The sequence below is a fragment of the Cariama cristata genome, unplaced genomic scaffold (assembly GCF_000690535.1).
Source record: "Cariama cristata isolate BGI_N322 unplaced genomic scaffold, ASM69053v1 scaffold5841, whole genome shotgun sequence".
In the NCBI taxonomy this organism is placed as follows: Eukaryota; Metazoa; Chordata; class Aves; order Cariamiformes; family Cariamidae; genus Cariama; species Cariama cristata.
Window position 1 is genome coordinate 1 of NW_009598580.1, and position 16939 is coordinate 16939.

Sequence of the window (16939 nt, forward strand, 5' to 3'; positions counted from 1 at the left end):
CTCACCACCATCATAGTAAAGAATTTCTTAGTCATACCTAATCTAAATCTGTGCTCTTTCAGTTTAAAACTGTTACCCCTTGTCTTCTCACTACAGGACCTGGTAAAAAGTCTCTCTCCATTTTTCTTGTAAGTCCCCTCTATATACTGCAAAGCCACAAGGCTCTCCAGAGCCTTCTCTTCTCCAGGCTGAACAACCCCAGCTCTCTCAGCCTGTCTTCATAGGAGAGGTGCTCCAGCCCACTGATCATTGACTGTAGCCCTCCTCTGGGCTCGCTCCAACAGGTCCGTGTCCTTCTTGTCTTGGGGGCCCCAGAGCTGGATGGGATTGCTCCAGGTGGGGTCCCTCAACCTGCTGGCCACACTTCTTTTTATGCAGCCCAGGATATGATTGGCTTTCTGGACTGCAAGCGCATGTTGACAGCCCTTATCTAATTTTTCATCAACCAGTATCTCCCAAGTCCTTCTCTGCAGGGCTGCTTTCAATCCATTCATCCCCCAGTCTGTACTGATACTGGTGATTGCCCCAACCCAGGTGCAGGACTTGGCCTTGTTGAACTTCAGGACGTTCACATGGGCCTACTCCTCAAACATGTCAGGGTCCCTCTGGATGGCATCCCTTCCCTCTAACTAATCAGCTACACCACTCAGCTTGGTATTACCTGTAAACTTCCTGAGGGTGCATTTGATCCCACTATCTGTCATTAATAAAGATGTTGAACATGATCATGTGCTTTCCACAGCATTCTGTAGTTTTTCTGAAGCTTATTAAGTACAGCTGGGGGCAACTGCTGCAGCACTGTGTGTTACGTGTCAACCTTTCTTCCTGTTGTCTGTCAGTGCAAAGTGTACAGCTACAATATACGTGAAACACGTTGGGGATTCATGCTCTAAAGTGTCATTTACATAAAGTTTTATATAGCTTTATTAAATTAATTTGTATTTGCCAATGGTATGACCATGTGAATCTCCCTTAAACCAGCAACAAGGTTTCACCACTTTCACCTTCAGATTACTATATTAGATTGCTTCTATCTGAGGTACAGGAATATATGCTAGTCCCATTATAGCTCAGTACAACATGAAATATGCTTGTTGGTGGCTTGTACAACTGTTCATTTGTAGAATGCTGGTGACAAGTCACCCTGGGTTTTGCCTGTACCTCATCTCTGAGTGGTTTGTATTTGACAGAGCTGATTTATTTTCTGTGGCAGAGCAATATACATTTAAAATGGGAACTCTTCACTTTGGCTTGGGGCCTGTAAAAGTCTTGTATTGCTTAGTAGCACTCTGAAGATCATAATCCATTTATCAGTTTACTAAATAATGTTTAAAATAGCCAACAGGAATCAGCATTTTCTCTGTCAAAACGAAATTTGTGAACAATTAGTCACTGCTGTGCAATAAAAAAATTTACATCCAGCAACTGGGTGTCTCCGGAAATCACACGATCATAGTCTGTTCCTACAGTTGGCCTTTAGAATACTGTGAGAACAGGCTTTTGAGTAGTCAGTTATACCATGGCTGCAGTTCTTGAAGATATATTTGTGTGTGAAATGAATTAAAATCTTGAGTCTCCAAATTCTGTTCATTTTAGTCATTATCCTTCCATAGTCTTGAAGCAGCGTTTATCCAATAGGATTTTACAAGACTAAAGTAATGGAGTAACACATATTACTTTTCGGCAATAATTTCATTGTCTTAAAGTCAAACTCTGTTGATGACTGTGTTCACTCATCATGCTTTCTGTTTCTTTATAAGCTGGCCACGGAATTCCCATTAGAAGACATTTTTTTAATGACAGCTTCTCCAGTTATAAAAGCTGTAACAAATTTCAAACAGGTAAGAGACTTAATTTTTCTTACAGTAAGACCTCTTCAGAAGTTTGTATATGTACAGGTAATTTAGAACCTAATCCTGAAAACGCTTATGATTTTGAACTTCTTTTCACACTAGTGTGACTGCAGTGGTAAGTGTTAGTAGGACTGATGAGATATTTCAGAGTGATCTATAGTCATTAGTAATTGGTGAATATATTCACACTATTTGAGCGAAGGTTAAACTGGGTACTGATGTGGTTGAAGTATTTTCTAAGTTACTGAAGGTTTATTTCACTTCTTTGTTAAGGGTGCTTCATTTTAAGCACTGAAATGGTGTCTTTGGAATAAATTACATGAGAAACAGTGTTGCCTCATGGTTCTCATACACAGTACTGTGTTTGAATTTTGGGCAGAAACAGACTTCTGACAAGGAACAAAAAAAGGGATAGCCTTCTGTGAAATTGCCTGCAGCTTTATCTGTATCTCCAGCAGCTGGTGATTCGATGACCTCTTTCCTGCTGCTTTGAAAAAGGAAATAAAATCCATACATGGATTCAGATTTCTGGCTAGTGGGTTCATTAAGCTAGTTTTGCAGAGGTGCTTAGATCTTGGAAAGGACTGCTCTTTTTCCCACTCTGAGGGAACTGTAAATGCTACCACAGGGCATGGAAGGAGTTGGAGACTGGATTGCACAGAACTCGGGATGCAAAGCTGCCAGTCAGTAAGTTAGGTTTTACCTCTCAGGGGAAGTTAAAACACCAAGAGGTGGGCTTCCACTTGATGTTTATATTCATGACTCTCTTTCTGAAAGATGGTATCTAACCGGTGAGGCATATCTCGTGACAAGTAAAGAAAGACCACTCTGCAGCTTATCTGACAGCCCAGTTTTAACATAATTCTTCCTGGTGTACGAATACCTAATTCAAATCACTACAGGGGGGAAATAAAGCATAGAGAGATTTGAACAGCAGTTTGTTGCATTTAGTGGCTGTAATTGGCTATCGGCATTTCTCCCTTTTTGCGCTGATTTTTGTCTGGAACTAATGAAATGCTCAGAAATATAGCGAAGAGACCGAGAGCACTATGGTGCACACTGGTAGAGTAGCACTCAACTAAAGAGTACCCTCCAAGCTTGAGAGTGCTGACAGTAGGGTCACAAGTATCCAGGAAAGATTGCAGAGATGTAAAGTCTGTAATTCACATTGACAGAAGTTTCAGTATTTGAAGAATAAGGGAGTAGCTAAACACTATTCGAAGGCAGCAGCATCTAAGTTTTGGACATGAGCATCTTAATTTCTGAGTTGTAAGCATGGTGTAGCTTCTGGTTCCTAGCTGTGTTCTAGACTCTTTGGAATATTCCAGGTTGCCTTTTTTTTCTTCCTTTTCTTTCCCCTTCTCCCCTGCCCCCCCACCCCCCAGTCTCTGAAATAACAACTAGTGACTATGGATGAGATGCTGAGTAAATGCTTTGAGCTGATCTTGAATCTGTTTTGCCTGAACACTTGTCTTGTATGTCCTGCTTAGAAGCTGAACAACAGTAAGCACTTTGCACAACATAAGGGCCAACTACCTGCAACAATCATTAGGTTTTTGAAGAAAATGTCAGCAGATTTTTATTTTTAATAGAATAAAAATACTTATTCCAGACAGCAGTGTTTCCATAATTGTTTAAGCTATTTTGACCAAATTTTTTTTTCCCAAAATACCAAGGAGAGAAAGATGCTTGAATGGGGGAACATCATTGACTTATTTTATCAAAGTTAAACAAACAGGAAAACAGGGTCTTAACAGTGCATCAGATAAGTTAAAAAGCAGTGTTAACTCTAATAATATATTCTATTTATTGAATAAAACATTACAGTAGTTAGAGCAGCCATCAGGGTTCTCCATTTTTGTGTAATACCTAGATTTAGAATTAAAATTCTCTGTACTACTTTGACTCTTTACCAGAAATAGTCATGAAAAGATTCTGTATATAAAAAGGAACTTTCAGCAGTAACATGATAACATGTTTTGAGACAATATGGGCTTTATGTTATGACTTGTTTACTGGAAATGAACATAAAACATTTTGTTGCAAGCTTTAGAAAAAGAGATGGATAAATGATTCATATGTTTAAATACCTCTCCTCTTCCTACAGGTTTCCAAAACACTTGAGGAATTTGATGTAGAAGAGCAACCAAGTTCTCTATTAGAAAAACGATATCCCAATATTAAAGTTATACAGTCTGGAGTAAAACAATTGAAAAGCGATGAACATGTAAGCTAATGTCTTCTCTTTTGTATTTGCAGTTGAATGTTTTGGGTGTGAAATTTTGTTCAAGAACATTCTGGTTATTAAAGTGTTGTTAGCAAAATTACAAGGAAATACTTTAATTTCATTTATCACTTACACTGTTGTTCAAGTAGAAATATGTACAGGGGACAAAATTGTAGATCAAAATTTACTTGTTGATTAAAAAACCTTATCTTTTAGATTTAAATCTTTGACACCTTAGAGAGATTGCATTGAATACCTGATTGGAGTAGCAGGGAAACCAATGAGTGAAACCATTACTGTATTATCAATACGAGTGTCTGAAAATTTCTGTAACCCTTGATTCACAATATCCCCGATTACTGAATTACTGCTTGTTGCTACAGAGACTGAGATATTAATAACTTTGTGATTAAAAAAAAAATTATTGAAAGAACCGACAGTTCCACCTTTTCTCCTTTCATTTTAGGAGGAAATATGTTGCAAGTATGGGCAATGTACAGCATGTACAGATCCTTGTTAGTGTCTGTGTCAACTCAACATGTATTTTTCACTTCTGTGTTTATCAGAAACTCTCATTCAGATCCAAACCTGCTTTTGCTCATTTTAAGTCACAGAGATAGGATTCCAGTTAGATTCTGCTAATATTCTGAATGTAATTGTATTCTTAAATCATTACTATAATGATGTTTTAGTTTAGGTGTGTCTCTGTGGACATGAATATTTCATGTATATGGATTTTGAGGATCTTTTGCCTAAAACCTTTAAAAACTCTCTTTGTGCAAAACCTCTGTAAACTATGTAGCTTCTAGTTTGGAAAACAACAAATAACATCATAAAATGTTAAAATTTAAGTATTGCTTGTTGCAGAATGATGTAGCTTGTTTAGTGCCTATGTTTTTCTTTAGCAACGAACAGAATTTGTGGTCTTTCTAAACTGTATTCTAGCCTGTGCCTAGGTAAGTTAACACAGGTCTACCGTTGTTGAAATGTTTTGAATGGGGTTCTTAAGTGGTAATATATAGCATAGGTCTACATCTATTACGGGGCGGGGGGAATATCTTGTCACATAGAAAACTTATTCTTCTTTTAGCACAAATAGGGAGTACAGAGTGCCACCAAGTGGTAATCCTTCTACTTCATCTTTCTTTGAGTGCACCGTGTACACTTTCTGTTTTATCATCTTAAGTGCTAATATATAGCATAGGTCTACATCTGTTACTGGGGTGGGGGGAATATCTTGTCACATAGAAAACTTATTCTTCTTTTAGCACAAATAGGGAGTACAGAGTGCCACCAAGTGGTAATCCTTCTACTTCATCTTTCTTTGAGTGCACCGTGTACACTTTCTGTTTTATCAGTCATATAATGTCATATACTTAGGCTTGTAAGTCTGTGGTGAATGTAGTGCAAATAAATGACACACAGTCAATGAGAATATGAAGGCTTGCTCTTTAAGAAGCCATTTACAGCTTTTAATATCTGTGAAATACTGTGACATTAAGGAAAAAAAAAAGCTGATGTTCTCTTAGGTGTCTCCAATTGTTTTTTCTTTTCTCTTAATTTTTAACAGAAAATTTTTACTGAAGATGGGAAAGAATATATGTATGAAAAACTTTGCCTGTGTGCTGGAGCAAAACCAAAATTAATTTTTGAAGGAAACCCATATGTATTAGGAATCCGGGATACTGACAGTGCACAGGTAATTGTGTTTTAGACTTACAAGTGCATAATATGTTCGTGCTTCTGATGCAAAATACTAAAAATGATTGTAGAATGAAATGGAGAAATATATGAAGTTTGTTGTAATTATGTCCTTAAATAGGAATACTTTCAGTAGCAGAGAAATATCCTTAAAATAACAATTAGTCACTAAATTTATTAAGTTTATAGATAGCTCGTAGATAGTATTTCTAATATGATAATCTAGAATAAATGATATTTTTTACCCTCCAGACAGAAGCCAATTTGTAAATATAAACAGAAAGTAGACACCAGTAGAAACTTCCCTGAGAAGGCGTATCTGGTAAATGGTACAAAGGGCTACTTCTTACAGTGACAAGCTGCTGAAGAACTTTTTTTTTCTAGTTCTACTGTAGCTTCACCTCATTGTACAGAAAAGAGTTACACTTATAGTCAAAGATGTGGAAAAGTTTTCACTTGAGGAATGACTTACCTAGACTAAAACTTCAGCTTGCAAGTAGAAAGTGAGGTTTCACTGCTGTAGGTGTTTAGTCTTAGAGGAGACAGGGTGAAAGTGGACACTGCTTCTCCATAACATAAGAACTGTAATTCATCAAATGAAGTTTGATGTTTAGAATAAAAAAAGGAGTTGCTTTTTCAAGCAAATTGAAGTGAAAGTATGAAATTGTTATTTCTTCTGTATATTCAAACTTTACCTGAGTTTAAAAAAAGAAAGGGGGGAAAAAAAAGATAGAAGAAGAGGGAAGAAACCACACAAAAAAGACAGCCCTCAATAAATTTATCTTGTCTAAATTGAAGAGAAAGATGCCACCTGAGTGGCACCAGTAGCATCTGGAACCTGTGAGGGTGTTCCAGGATACCATTTTCATGTGCTTGTCATCTTCTGATTGTCTTCCCGGTGCATGCACTGTTGACCACTGTGGGAAATGGTAGACTGGGCTGTTATTTGTCAGAACTGATGTTGAACTTTGAATGAGGCTGAAACTGCTTGTTCCTGGTTTTTTGTTTGGTGGTTGTGTTTTTTTTTTTTAATGGTGATTGGTTGCGAGCTGGCTGAATTTTTGGGTTTTTTTTATTTCTCTCAGCACTAAGGTGTGATTTGGAGACTTGTTTCTTTCTGAAAGTGTTTTTCACAAATGAAATTGGTTCTCAGATTTGCTACAAATTATTTTTTTGATTCCTTATGAGGAATTTTTAAAGTCCTAAATTTCTGTATTTTTGCTTTTTTAATGTTATGGAAACTACTGTGATAGTTATGCAAGTTGTGATAAAACTGGATTAATAGATATCACAATGCTAATGGTCTCTAGGACAGAGTCTCCTGGATTCCATTAAGAGCTCTGTCAAATTGGCTTAAATGTGATTATTTAACTTCTGCTGTCTCAATTTGAGACTTGTAAGGCTGTTATCAATAACTTCATCCCTTAATGTGGCAGAACTACTCAGGTTTCGTTAGCTTCAGTAACAGCATAAGTAAATGTGTATCATTAGTCTGAGAAAATCAAAATAAGAGAGCAAGAAAATATTGAAAAGAATATAATTGATCAGTGTGAGGGAGCATATGATCTAAGTTGCAACTGTCTTTTTTTCCTTTCTTAATGCAGGCTTTTCAGAAGAATTTGGCTCAAGCTGAGAGAATAGTAGTGGTAGGAAATGGTGGTATTGCACTTGAGTTAGTGTAAGTAAACAACTAAGTTTTAAAGATACATATACAAATAAAATCGTTAACAATGCAATGTTAAATCTAGTGTGCATGAGTTTGGGAGAAGAGTGCCTTACAAAATTGTAGCTCTTAAAGCGTTTAGTAGCAAAATAATTTTTTCACAGTATAGTGGTGCTTACTGTGACATAAAATTCTGCAAGCTTCAGAAGAAACTTTGACACATAGATATGAAGAATATACAGCTTTTTTCTGATTTGGTGCCAACAGAGATTTCTATTACGACTATCAACGGGAATATTTAAGTTACAAAACTTGTCTGACTTCTGGAGGCAGAAGATGTAGCAGGAATAAAGAGACAGCTTATCTTGCACCCAGCCTAATTTAAGTTGATAGAGCTTTTGAAGTGTTTTAACCTTTGTCACAGGTAGGATGCTGGAGCACGTCGTCCTGCAGTCTGCTAGATTACAGAACCACCTGTATTATGCAATTACATGGTCTTGTTTTGTGTTGCCTGGAATCACTTTTTCACTTTCACTAAATTGTCTTCTGCGTGTCTCTACCAGTTCATGTTCCAGGTAGTACAAACAAGATCCAAATGCCTGTTCTTAGCAGGGGCAGTCTGGCAAAAATGCATGTTTTTTTCATTGTGGGGAGCAGGAAATACTAAATATTGTTATTATAAACTTGATCTGCCTCCCCTTGCCCCCAACCCCGATTCCGTCGAGTTTATGCTGGTGAGAAAGTATGACCTGTCAACTTGAAGCTTTTTTTTAAATGGGTTCCTTATGTAAATATTTAGAAGCAGTAGTGGATTTGAGCAGTTTAAAAGTCTTGAATTTTTAACTTCTGGAATGAAACCTGGCACACTTCTAGTTGTGTTGCTAAAAGTCAGATCCTGTTCAGGTCGTCGCTCACTTTATCTACTCTTTAAATGTCTACAGGTATGAAGTTCAAGGCTGTGAAGTAATCTGGGCTATCAAAGACAAAGCCATTGGGAACACTTTTTTTGATGCAGGAGCAGCTGAATTTCTCATTCCAAAGCTAACTGCTGAAAAACAAGAGACTCCAATTGAATGTAAAAGAACCAAGTATACAGTCGAAGGTATGGTGTTTTAGTCTCCCAACGCTGCAGCAGCAGCATTTAGTAATAAAGATAGTCATAAGATCAGTTAATTAGAAGGGCATAAATAAGGTTTACTGTTATCGTCAATGGTATTTCCTTCTAGGAAAAAAGTAAAAAAGCAATATAAAAACCCATCCAGACTTTATGTAGACATACGACAGCATGTAATACAGTTACCCACAAACTAAAAATGTGCTTATCTTTATACCTGTGTCAAGTTTACATTTAATTTCTTGTATTCCATCTGCTGAAGAACATGCTCTATTTTCTGTAATATTTTAATGTTTTTCTGAATTATGTCAGCGTTATGTACGAAGGAGCTCTCCCGTAATAAGCTGTTGGAGGACCAGATGAAACCTCCCAGAATGTTATGACACATGCAGTGAAACTGCAGTCTTAGTAACAACGGTTAACTAGAACTGCATGAACAAACATTATGGAAACATATATATGACCAAAAGAATAACAAAAAGAGCAAGTTCTAGACTTCAGGTCAGAAGAATAAATTGTAAAAGAGTCAGCCTAAACATCACAAAATGGCATCCAGTGGTCTTTGTATGTATCATGGTATGTTAGAATTTGCGGTTTTGTGCAATGGCGGAGACAGTGCACATTTGCTAGCAGATGGAAATCAATTTAAAGATTAGCAGTGATAGTAAGTAACTAAGTCTACAGTGGGCCTCCAGAACCCTGGTGCTGTTGGGGTCGGTCTGGCTGCTAAGGGTCCATGCAGGCACCTAACAGTGGCATGGTTGTTTTTTTTAGATGAGTGAAGTAATAGGCATAAAGTTGAAAGGTTTTAAAAATGCTGGCTTGGAGTCTGTTTTGTTTGCAAATTAATGGGTTTTGGGACATTACACACTTTTGCCTTCTTTTGGCAACTAGACCCTATTTTTCTTAATAGAGAATCCTTGTTCTGAATTCTGTGGGCGATGAAGTAGGCATGCTAAATCTGATAATCTTCATCTCTTTCCTTTAGGAAATGAGGAAAAAGAAAGACCTATAGCAGCATCTGACAAACTGGGCAGTGCCTTAGGCCCGGACTGGCATGAGGGTTTACATCTTAAAGGGACTAAAGAGGTATGGTCATAATCTTGCTTACACATTTGTTTAAATGTTGCTTTAAGTGGGTAGGGTGACAGCGTGAAATGTCACATTCAGGTTTATTAGAAAAATAAGAATAAAATGTGCTCAAACTGATTCTCCTGTTCTGTCAGAATTAAACAGGAAAATATGTTAACACAAATAAAGTAATTTTCTGCTTCAGAAAGAAGGTGGCTAATCAGATCCACTGGTGTGGTTTTAGCCATTTGCTCTTCAGATTGAAACATAAATGTTGGTTTGCAGATTTCTGTAGGACTGGCGTCAATCCTAGCTTTAACCAGAAGCAGGGGTACCTCTATTGTCCTGGTTTTAGCTGCCATACATACATTTTCTTAGGTGAAAAACGGAATGTCAGTCTCCTGTCGCATCAGATCATGAAATGCAAAATCAGCACATTGTGAAGAGTGTCATGTTTGTAATAAAGTAAAAATACTCACATTTCATAGTTTTTTTATCAGATTTTTTTTTTATTAATTTCTTAGCTGTTAGGTGTTTGCATCTGTTACACACATTTTAACAAAAAGACCTTTCCAAGGTGATCAGTCAGATTATACAGAAATGGTTTTACAATGCCAACTAAAAGATGTTTAGACTATTCAGGAGATTATTTGGTGGTGCTTTGGCTGTTGAAGGCTGTGGAAGTACATTTGTGTAGTGGAGAATAAAACTGTTCAAGGCCTGAATCCACAAAACCGTTCAGAGAAACAGGTAACTTCCCCACTTCTGTCATTTTCTTTTTCTTTTTACAGCATTTAGAACATAAATATGTTATTATTATCAGAATTTAATTCATGATAGAAAAATGAAGGATTTGAAATCCTGAAGACAGAAAAGGTGAGGGTGTTTTTCTGTTCTGACAAGTTCTGAATTGTCTTCCTATGAACTCAGGGGAACTTGAATATGTTTTCTGGGATGCCAGAAAAATCTCAATTGTCGTGAAATTTCAAGGAACATCAGATATCTGCTGAAAAAGCAGGTAAATTGACATTTGCTATGGTTAGATCAATGCCAAAAAAGGAAAAAGTGTGGGAACTCAGCTAATGTGTCGTGCTTTAGGACAGGATATATGGTTGGTTTTTTGTTTGTTTTTTCCTTTTTCCAGTTTACTAACGTCAATTTAGGTGAAGGTATACTTACTATTAAAAATATTGCTAATCATTATATCCACAATTTTGTTTCTTTAGTTTTCTCATAAAGTACATATTGAAATACTATGTGAAGTAAAGAAAATACACTTACAGCAAGAATTTTTACAACTGCAACGGACTTCTTTGACTTTTCCTCAAGAAGAGAAAAATGTAGAACCAGATGAGGGTAGGTGCCAGTGCTGATTAGAAATAACGTGTGGAGCATGTGCTGGAGCATGTTTGGTGTTTTAGAGCAAATACATATTTGGAAAATAAATCCTTTATTTCTATAAATTAAATGGAGCTCTAGTAATTGAGAATTTGATTTATGGGCTACAATTAAATGACAAAATGTTATGTGTTGGACCCTTTTTCCATGAAGTCAATTCAATCCTGTATGCAGAATATCCCCTCCTTGTGACAGTCTAATAAAATCATATATAAATAGTGGAGTTAAAACAGAAACAAATAAACCCCAACCATTTAGTGTCAGAACTGAAGTAATCCTTCAAAGAAAGTCGAAGAAAATATCACTTCTTTCATGAATAATTCTGTCTATAAATTCCACTGAATGAAAATTAATACTTAAAATACTATTTTAATAGCTAGTTATTTCCAGGAAGTCAAATCTCTGATAATCTTTTTACCTTTGAGGTATTTCCTGTGCATCTGTAAATGTTTATGTAAAAGAACATTTGGCAATTGCGTACTTCAGTGAACATCCCACAGGTCTGAAGCAGTGGTGGGAGCACAGTATTTTCCCCCTACAGATGAGGGCTTTGATTTAGGAAAATTTCAGAGAAAGTTAATAGTAGGACTTGGAGCTAAGCTCCAAAATCTGATTATTTTTTCTTTTTTAATGTTTATTTTTCCCTGCCTAGTCAGTTAGATACTTCAAAAGATGGGTTTTTTTATGTTTATTTCATATCTTACTATAAGGTATAATTAATAAAATAACTTCTGTTGGTTACATTCTCAGGGCAAAATTTTCCCCTTTTTCAGTGCTATGGCCTGTATATGTGGAATTAACTAATGGAAAAATCTATGGATGTGATTTCATTGTCAGTGCAACTGGAGTTGTGCCAAATGTTAAACCATTTCTTGATGGCAATAATGTAAGTACACTGATTTCTTTTGAAGTTTAAGTTGTTTTTTAAGTAAGGTGAAACAAGCTTTTTCAGCTGGTTTATGCTTCTATTCTGATATGAAACATTGACTGCTCAAGGTTTTGAATGTTGTACAGCATTTCAAAATAAGGCAGGTATGTTGATATTGGAAGTACCCAACATGGTAAAAGTGAATTTCATTTGTGGTCTTGGGTTATTATGTCACTCCTCATATGTACTGATATACAGTGTATATACACAATATACTCTGTTAAGATTAAGTCTATAGAGGACAACATAATGGGTTAATGTGGCAAAAATTTAGAATAATTTTTGTGTTAATTCTGCGCCATATTCTTACCTTACAAATCCTAAAATTTTCTCCTGGGAAGGAAGCAGTTATTTCCAATATTCTTCATCTGGAAAACTGAGCTATAAAGGTGTTTATACTCGTTGAGGTAAGTCACACTTTGTATCCGCATCCAAGCGTGGATGCTGATTACAGAGTTCATAGCTGCCACATGAATTTTCAGGCCTTGAGATCATTCTGTCTCCATGTTAGGTGCGTGGTTTAACCCGGGCGGGCAGCTCAGCCCCACACAGCAGCTTGCTTACTCCCCACGGTGGGATGAAGGAGGAAAGTTGGAAGGGTTAAAAGTGAGAAAACTCATGGTTTGAGATAAAAACAATTTAGGCAAAGCAAAGGCTGTGCACACAAACAAAGCAAAACAAGGAATTAATTGGCTTTTTCCCATCGGCAGGCAGGTGTTCAGCCATTTCCAGGAAAGCAGGGCTTACAGGCATAACGGTTACTTGGGAAAAGAAGCGCCATAATTATGAACGTCCTCCCCTTTCCTTCTTCCCCTCAGCTGTATGTGCCAAGCATGACATCATATGGTCTGGGATATCCCTTGGGTCATTGGGGTTGGCTGTCCTGGCTGTATCCCCTCCCAACTCCTTGTGTACCCCCAGCCTCCTCGCTGGTGGAGTGGGGTGAGAGGCAGAAAAGGCCTTGGCTCTGTGTAAGCCCTGCTCAGCAGTGACTAAAACATCCCTGTGTTAGCAACGCTGTTTTCAGCACAAAGCCAAAACATAGCCCCGTACCAGCTACTAGGCAGAAAACTAATTTTATCCCAGGCAAAACCAGTACGTTACGGTATTTGGTGTTTTGTGGTTCCTTCTGATTCGGAAGTAAAACGCTATCCTCTAAATAAAGCAGAGGAAAATTATGAAAATAGACATCGATGTTGAACCATGAAGTATTTCAAGGCCTACATTACAAAGTTAGATCAGGAATTAGGTATTTGCAATGGTATTTTCTGGCCTTGGCAAAAATACAAAATCAACTTTTAAGACTAGATGTCCCTGTAACATACATAATGGGATTTGAAATTTGGCAAGCTCTGGTACTTCCCTGCCTAGCTATTGGTTAATAGCACTTTAAAAACCTGTGCTGTGTTCTAGAAATAATGCTTAATGCTTTGTGTCTTACCATGGAGGTCTTGCCACTCTGGATAGTCTCACGTTAAATAATTGTATTCCTTATGTAGTGCTGCTCTAAGCTTTTTTTTAACACGTGGAGTTAGAGATTATTTTAAAGGATATGTGAAGGTCACTTGCAAAGTGCAACACTGATCTGTTCTGAAACTTAGTGAGAAAGGAAAGCAGAGATTGCTAGGAAATCCTGCTTTTGTAGGCTCATTTTGCCTTTGCTGATTTGAAGGGTTCTAGGTTTGATAAGGCTCAGGAAAAATTCTGCAGGGGGCAGGGTTGCATTATAATATGGAGAAGTAACACTCATGAAAAATACTTTATGGCACTCTTCAGGAGATCTGTTTTCTTCCCTTGAAGATGAAGGAGTCTTGAGATTGTGAGGTTTGAACAACGTGTTTCTCTTGTGGTTATCACTCTTTCTGAATTCAGTCAGATTAGATGGGAGAATGAATAGCCATAATTGTTTGCACTGAATGACCTTTTTCTCTGTTGCTGCACGGCACCCAGAAGAGCATCTTGCCAGGTTCCTGTAGTATTTATTCATATGATTTTATAACTTCAAATGTTTTGATTAAGCACAGTAGTGAATTTACTGGAATTTTTTAGGAGTCTGCCATTAAAAAGTAACAAATGAGATGACTGCTTAACATGGATGAAGCTGAATTACTTTAAATGATTATTTTTCTCATTGCTGCTCTGTGCAAATACTTTAGTTTGCTGTAGGTGAAGATGGAGGTCTTAAAGTAGATAAACACATGCACACATCCCTGCCAGATGTGTATGCAGCTGGAGATATCTGCACAGCATCGTGGGAACCTAGTCCAGTCTGGCATCAGGTAAATCAAATCATACGATTGTGCGCTCAGCAGCAGTCTGATCTACAAAGTAGATTACACACTACTGCATAGCTGGGAGAGAAGAAAGTTTAATTGAAGTGGAAACCAGTGAACAAAAGTAGATAATCCTGGGTGTGTTGATGACAGATAATTTCATCTGCTTGGCTGAAAGCCAGGCTGTTCAGCCTTTCTGAGTGTAATGAAAAGACGTAGTATGCATTGATGAGAACAGTGAACACTGGTCATTGCACAGTGACTGGTATCTGTGGTTTTAATTCTTTTTCTTTTTCTTTTTTTAAGATGAGACTGTGGACTCAAGCTAGGCAGATGGGATGGTATGCAGCAAAATGCATGGCAGCAGATACTTTAGGGGAATCTATTGATATGGATTTCAGCTTTGAACTATTTGCTCATGTTACAAAATTTTTCAATTACAAGGTAAATACAGTCTAATAGTCTTAAACTACTGAGTAACACATTGCTTGCTTATATCATTGCTGACACTGAGCAGATGCTTTAATATTGACAAAACAGTTTTCTTTTATATAATAATTAATCTTAGTTTAGATTTTCTCCATTCATACTAACTTTGAATGTTGAAACTGAAGAGGGTGAAGATCTTTACAGATATATTACAAATTTTAATTGGCGAATGACAACTGGTCTACTTTGTATCTCTCTATATATTCCATTTCAGTAAGTTTTGGTTCATGGATAAATTCAACACAGTTCAGCATGGTGACTGGTTCATTTTCGGGTTTTGTGTATGATATTTCAGGGTGAAGATTTTTTTAATTCTGTTGTGGGTTTGCAAGCCAATGGGGGGAGGGGGGTTCTGTGGGGACAAATATTTCGCTGTTTACCTAAGTCTTTTGAAGCTCAGAACTGTCATCAGCAGAAATACTAAAAGCCACTGCAATGTTCTCATGAGTGCTTTCTCTCTTTCCTTCTGTTAGGTTGTGGTTTTGGGAAAATACAATGCTCAGGGCTTGGGTTTAGACCATGAACTGATGCTGAGATGTACCAAGGGACAAGAGTATGTTAAAGTAGTGATGCAGAATGGCCGAATGATGGGAGCTGTGCTGATTGGTGAAACGGACTTAGAAGAAACCTTTGAAAACTTAATTTTAAATCAAATGGATCTTTCAGCCTATGGTGAAGATCTCCTGAACCCAGATATTGATATAGAAGATTATTTTGATTGAACAAAACCCCATTTCCATTTTGTATAAAGCTTTGACACAGAGTAGTACGTCTTATAAAACTGTTTCCTCAGGATTACCAGAAATGAGGGATAAATGCAATCCCTTATTAAGATATTGTGTTGATCTTGTCAAAATACTGACCAGCAAATTAAATTAATCTGTGTAGAAATGCAGCAACAAAAGCAAGTGGATTAGTGTTGCCAAAGAGTTTTTGTCTAGATTAGATGAGCATCATGAGAACAGGGCTGTAAGAGTCTTAAAAAGTGGGCTTCACTCTGCTGTTAAGGTAGCACTGCATTCACTTGAATGAGAGGTAGCCTTCACTTTTTAAAAGTAAGCAAACTGTGTTAAATCCTGTGCCTGCCTCATAGCTCACGTCTTCCCCAAACCGTGCATAATTCACCTGCCGTGGTCACCAGAGCCTGGTTCCCTGATGGGTTACTGCTGTGCGTGTTCCTTGTCTCAAGCAGTAAGCCATCCTTGTGAGCCAGGAGGCCTTGATGGGATGGTGCTGCCTCACCTGCCTAAAGCTACCTCCAGACTTGGGTGGGGCAAGGGTGGGAGAGCCCTTCCTTCTGAAAACCGCTTGCTCAGGTGAACGTTTACATGGTAGTTGTGCAGTGTGTTACCATCCTGCCACCACCCCTCCGCTGCGCAGACCTGTGAGTACTTACCACAGGTTGCAAGACTCCTGTGCCAGGCACTGGTACCATTTCTGTTGAACTGGCATTTTCTTCAGTCCACAGAGATTGCTGAGGAAAGAGATGGTGACTCTTATGTAGAATGGCCACAGTTCAGCTAGCAAGATGTGGTGTCCTACATTACAGGTTGGGTTGTGTGTGGAAAGAAGAAGATGTTGTGGCACTTACTTAATTACACAATGCAGAAGGTAGGACTGAGAAAATAAAACCATGTTGATGCACTTTAACCAATTTCAGAGCTGTCCTGGTTTCAGCTGGGATAGAGTTAATTTTCTTCCTAGTAGCTGGGACAGTGCTGTGGTTTGGATTTAGTGTGAGAATAAAGTTGATAACACACTGATGTTTTAGTTGTTGCTAAGTAGTGCTTACTCTAAATCAAGGACTTTTCAGTTTCCCATCCTCTGTCAGCGAGGAGGTGCACAAGAAGCTGGGAGGGAGCACAGCCAGGACAGCTGACCCAAACTGGCCAAAGGGATATTCCATACCATAGAATGTCATGCCCAGTATAGGAACTGGGGGGAGTTGGCTGGGAGCAGCCAATTGCTGCTTGGGTATTGGTCAGCAGGTGGGGAGCAATTGCATTGTCCATCATTTGTCTTTTCTTGGGTTTTATTTCTCTCTCCCTTTGTTATCTCCCTTTTCATGACAATCATTATTACTATATTTTATTTCAATTATTAAACTGTTCTTATCGCAACACCTGGGTTTTATGTGGTGCTTGGTTGCCGACTGGGGTTAAACCTCAACAAGAGGATATTGATAATAAAACCGTAAGTACTTCTTGACTGGAAAAAGCAGG

At 37.8% G+C, this 16939-nt stretch overlaps 1 protein-coding gene across 1 annotated transcript; it reads left to right on the forward strand.

Moving 5' to 3' along the window:
• Window positions 1-1761: 1761 nt before the first annotated feature.
• PYROXD1 (pyridine nucleotide-disulphide oxidoreductase domain 1) lies at window positions 1762-15773 on the forward strand. The gene is made up of 11 exons (XM_009709342.1): window positions 1762-1841; window positions 3961-4080; window positions 5651-5779; window positions 7386-7459; window positions 8386-8546; window positions 9547-9647; window positions 10856-10985; window positions 11801-11913; window positions 14112-14234; window positions 14535-14672; window positions 15191-15773. Exons 1-11 carry the CDS (start codon window positions 1797-1799, stop codon window positions 15437-15439), a joined length of 1383 nt encoding a protein of 460 aa, XP_009707644.1. The 5' UTR covers window positions 1762-1796; the 3' UTR covers window positions 15440-15773.
• Window positions 15774-16939: the final 1166 nt, after the last annotated feature.

Coding starts and splice junctions, on each gene's coding strand:
- PYROXD1 (XM_009709342.1), top strand. CDS start 1,797: ATGACAGCTTCTCCAGTTATAAAAGCTGTAACAAATTTCAAACAG. Junction 8,547..9,546: donor AACCAAGTATACAGTCGAAG/GTATGGTGTTTT, acceptor TCTTTCCTTTAG/GAAATGAGGAAAAAGAAAGA. Junction 9,648..10,855: donor ATCTTAAAGGGACTAAAGAG/GTATGGTCATAA, acceptor TTGTTTCTTTAG/TTTTCTCATAAAGTACATAT.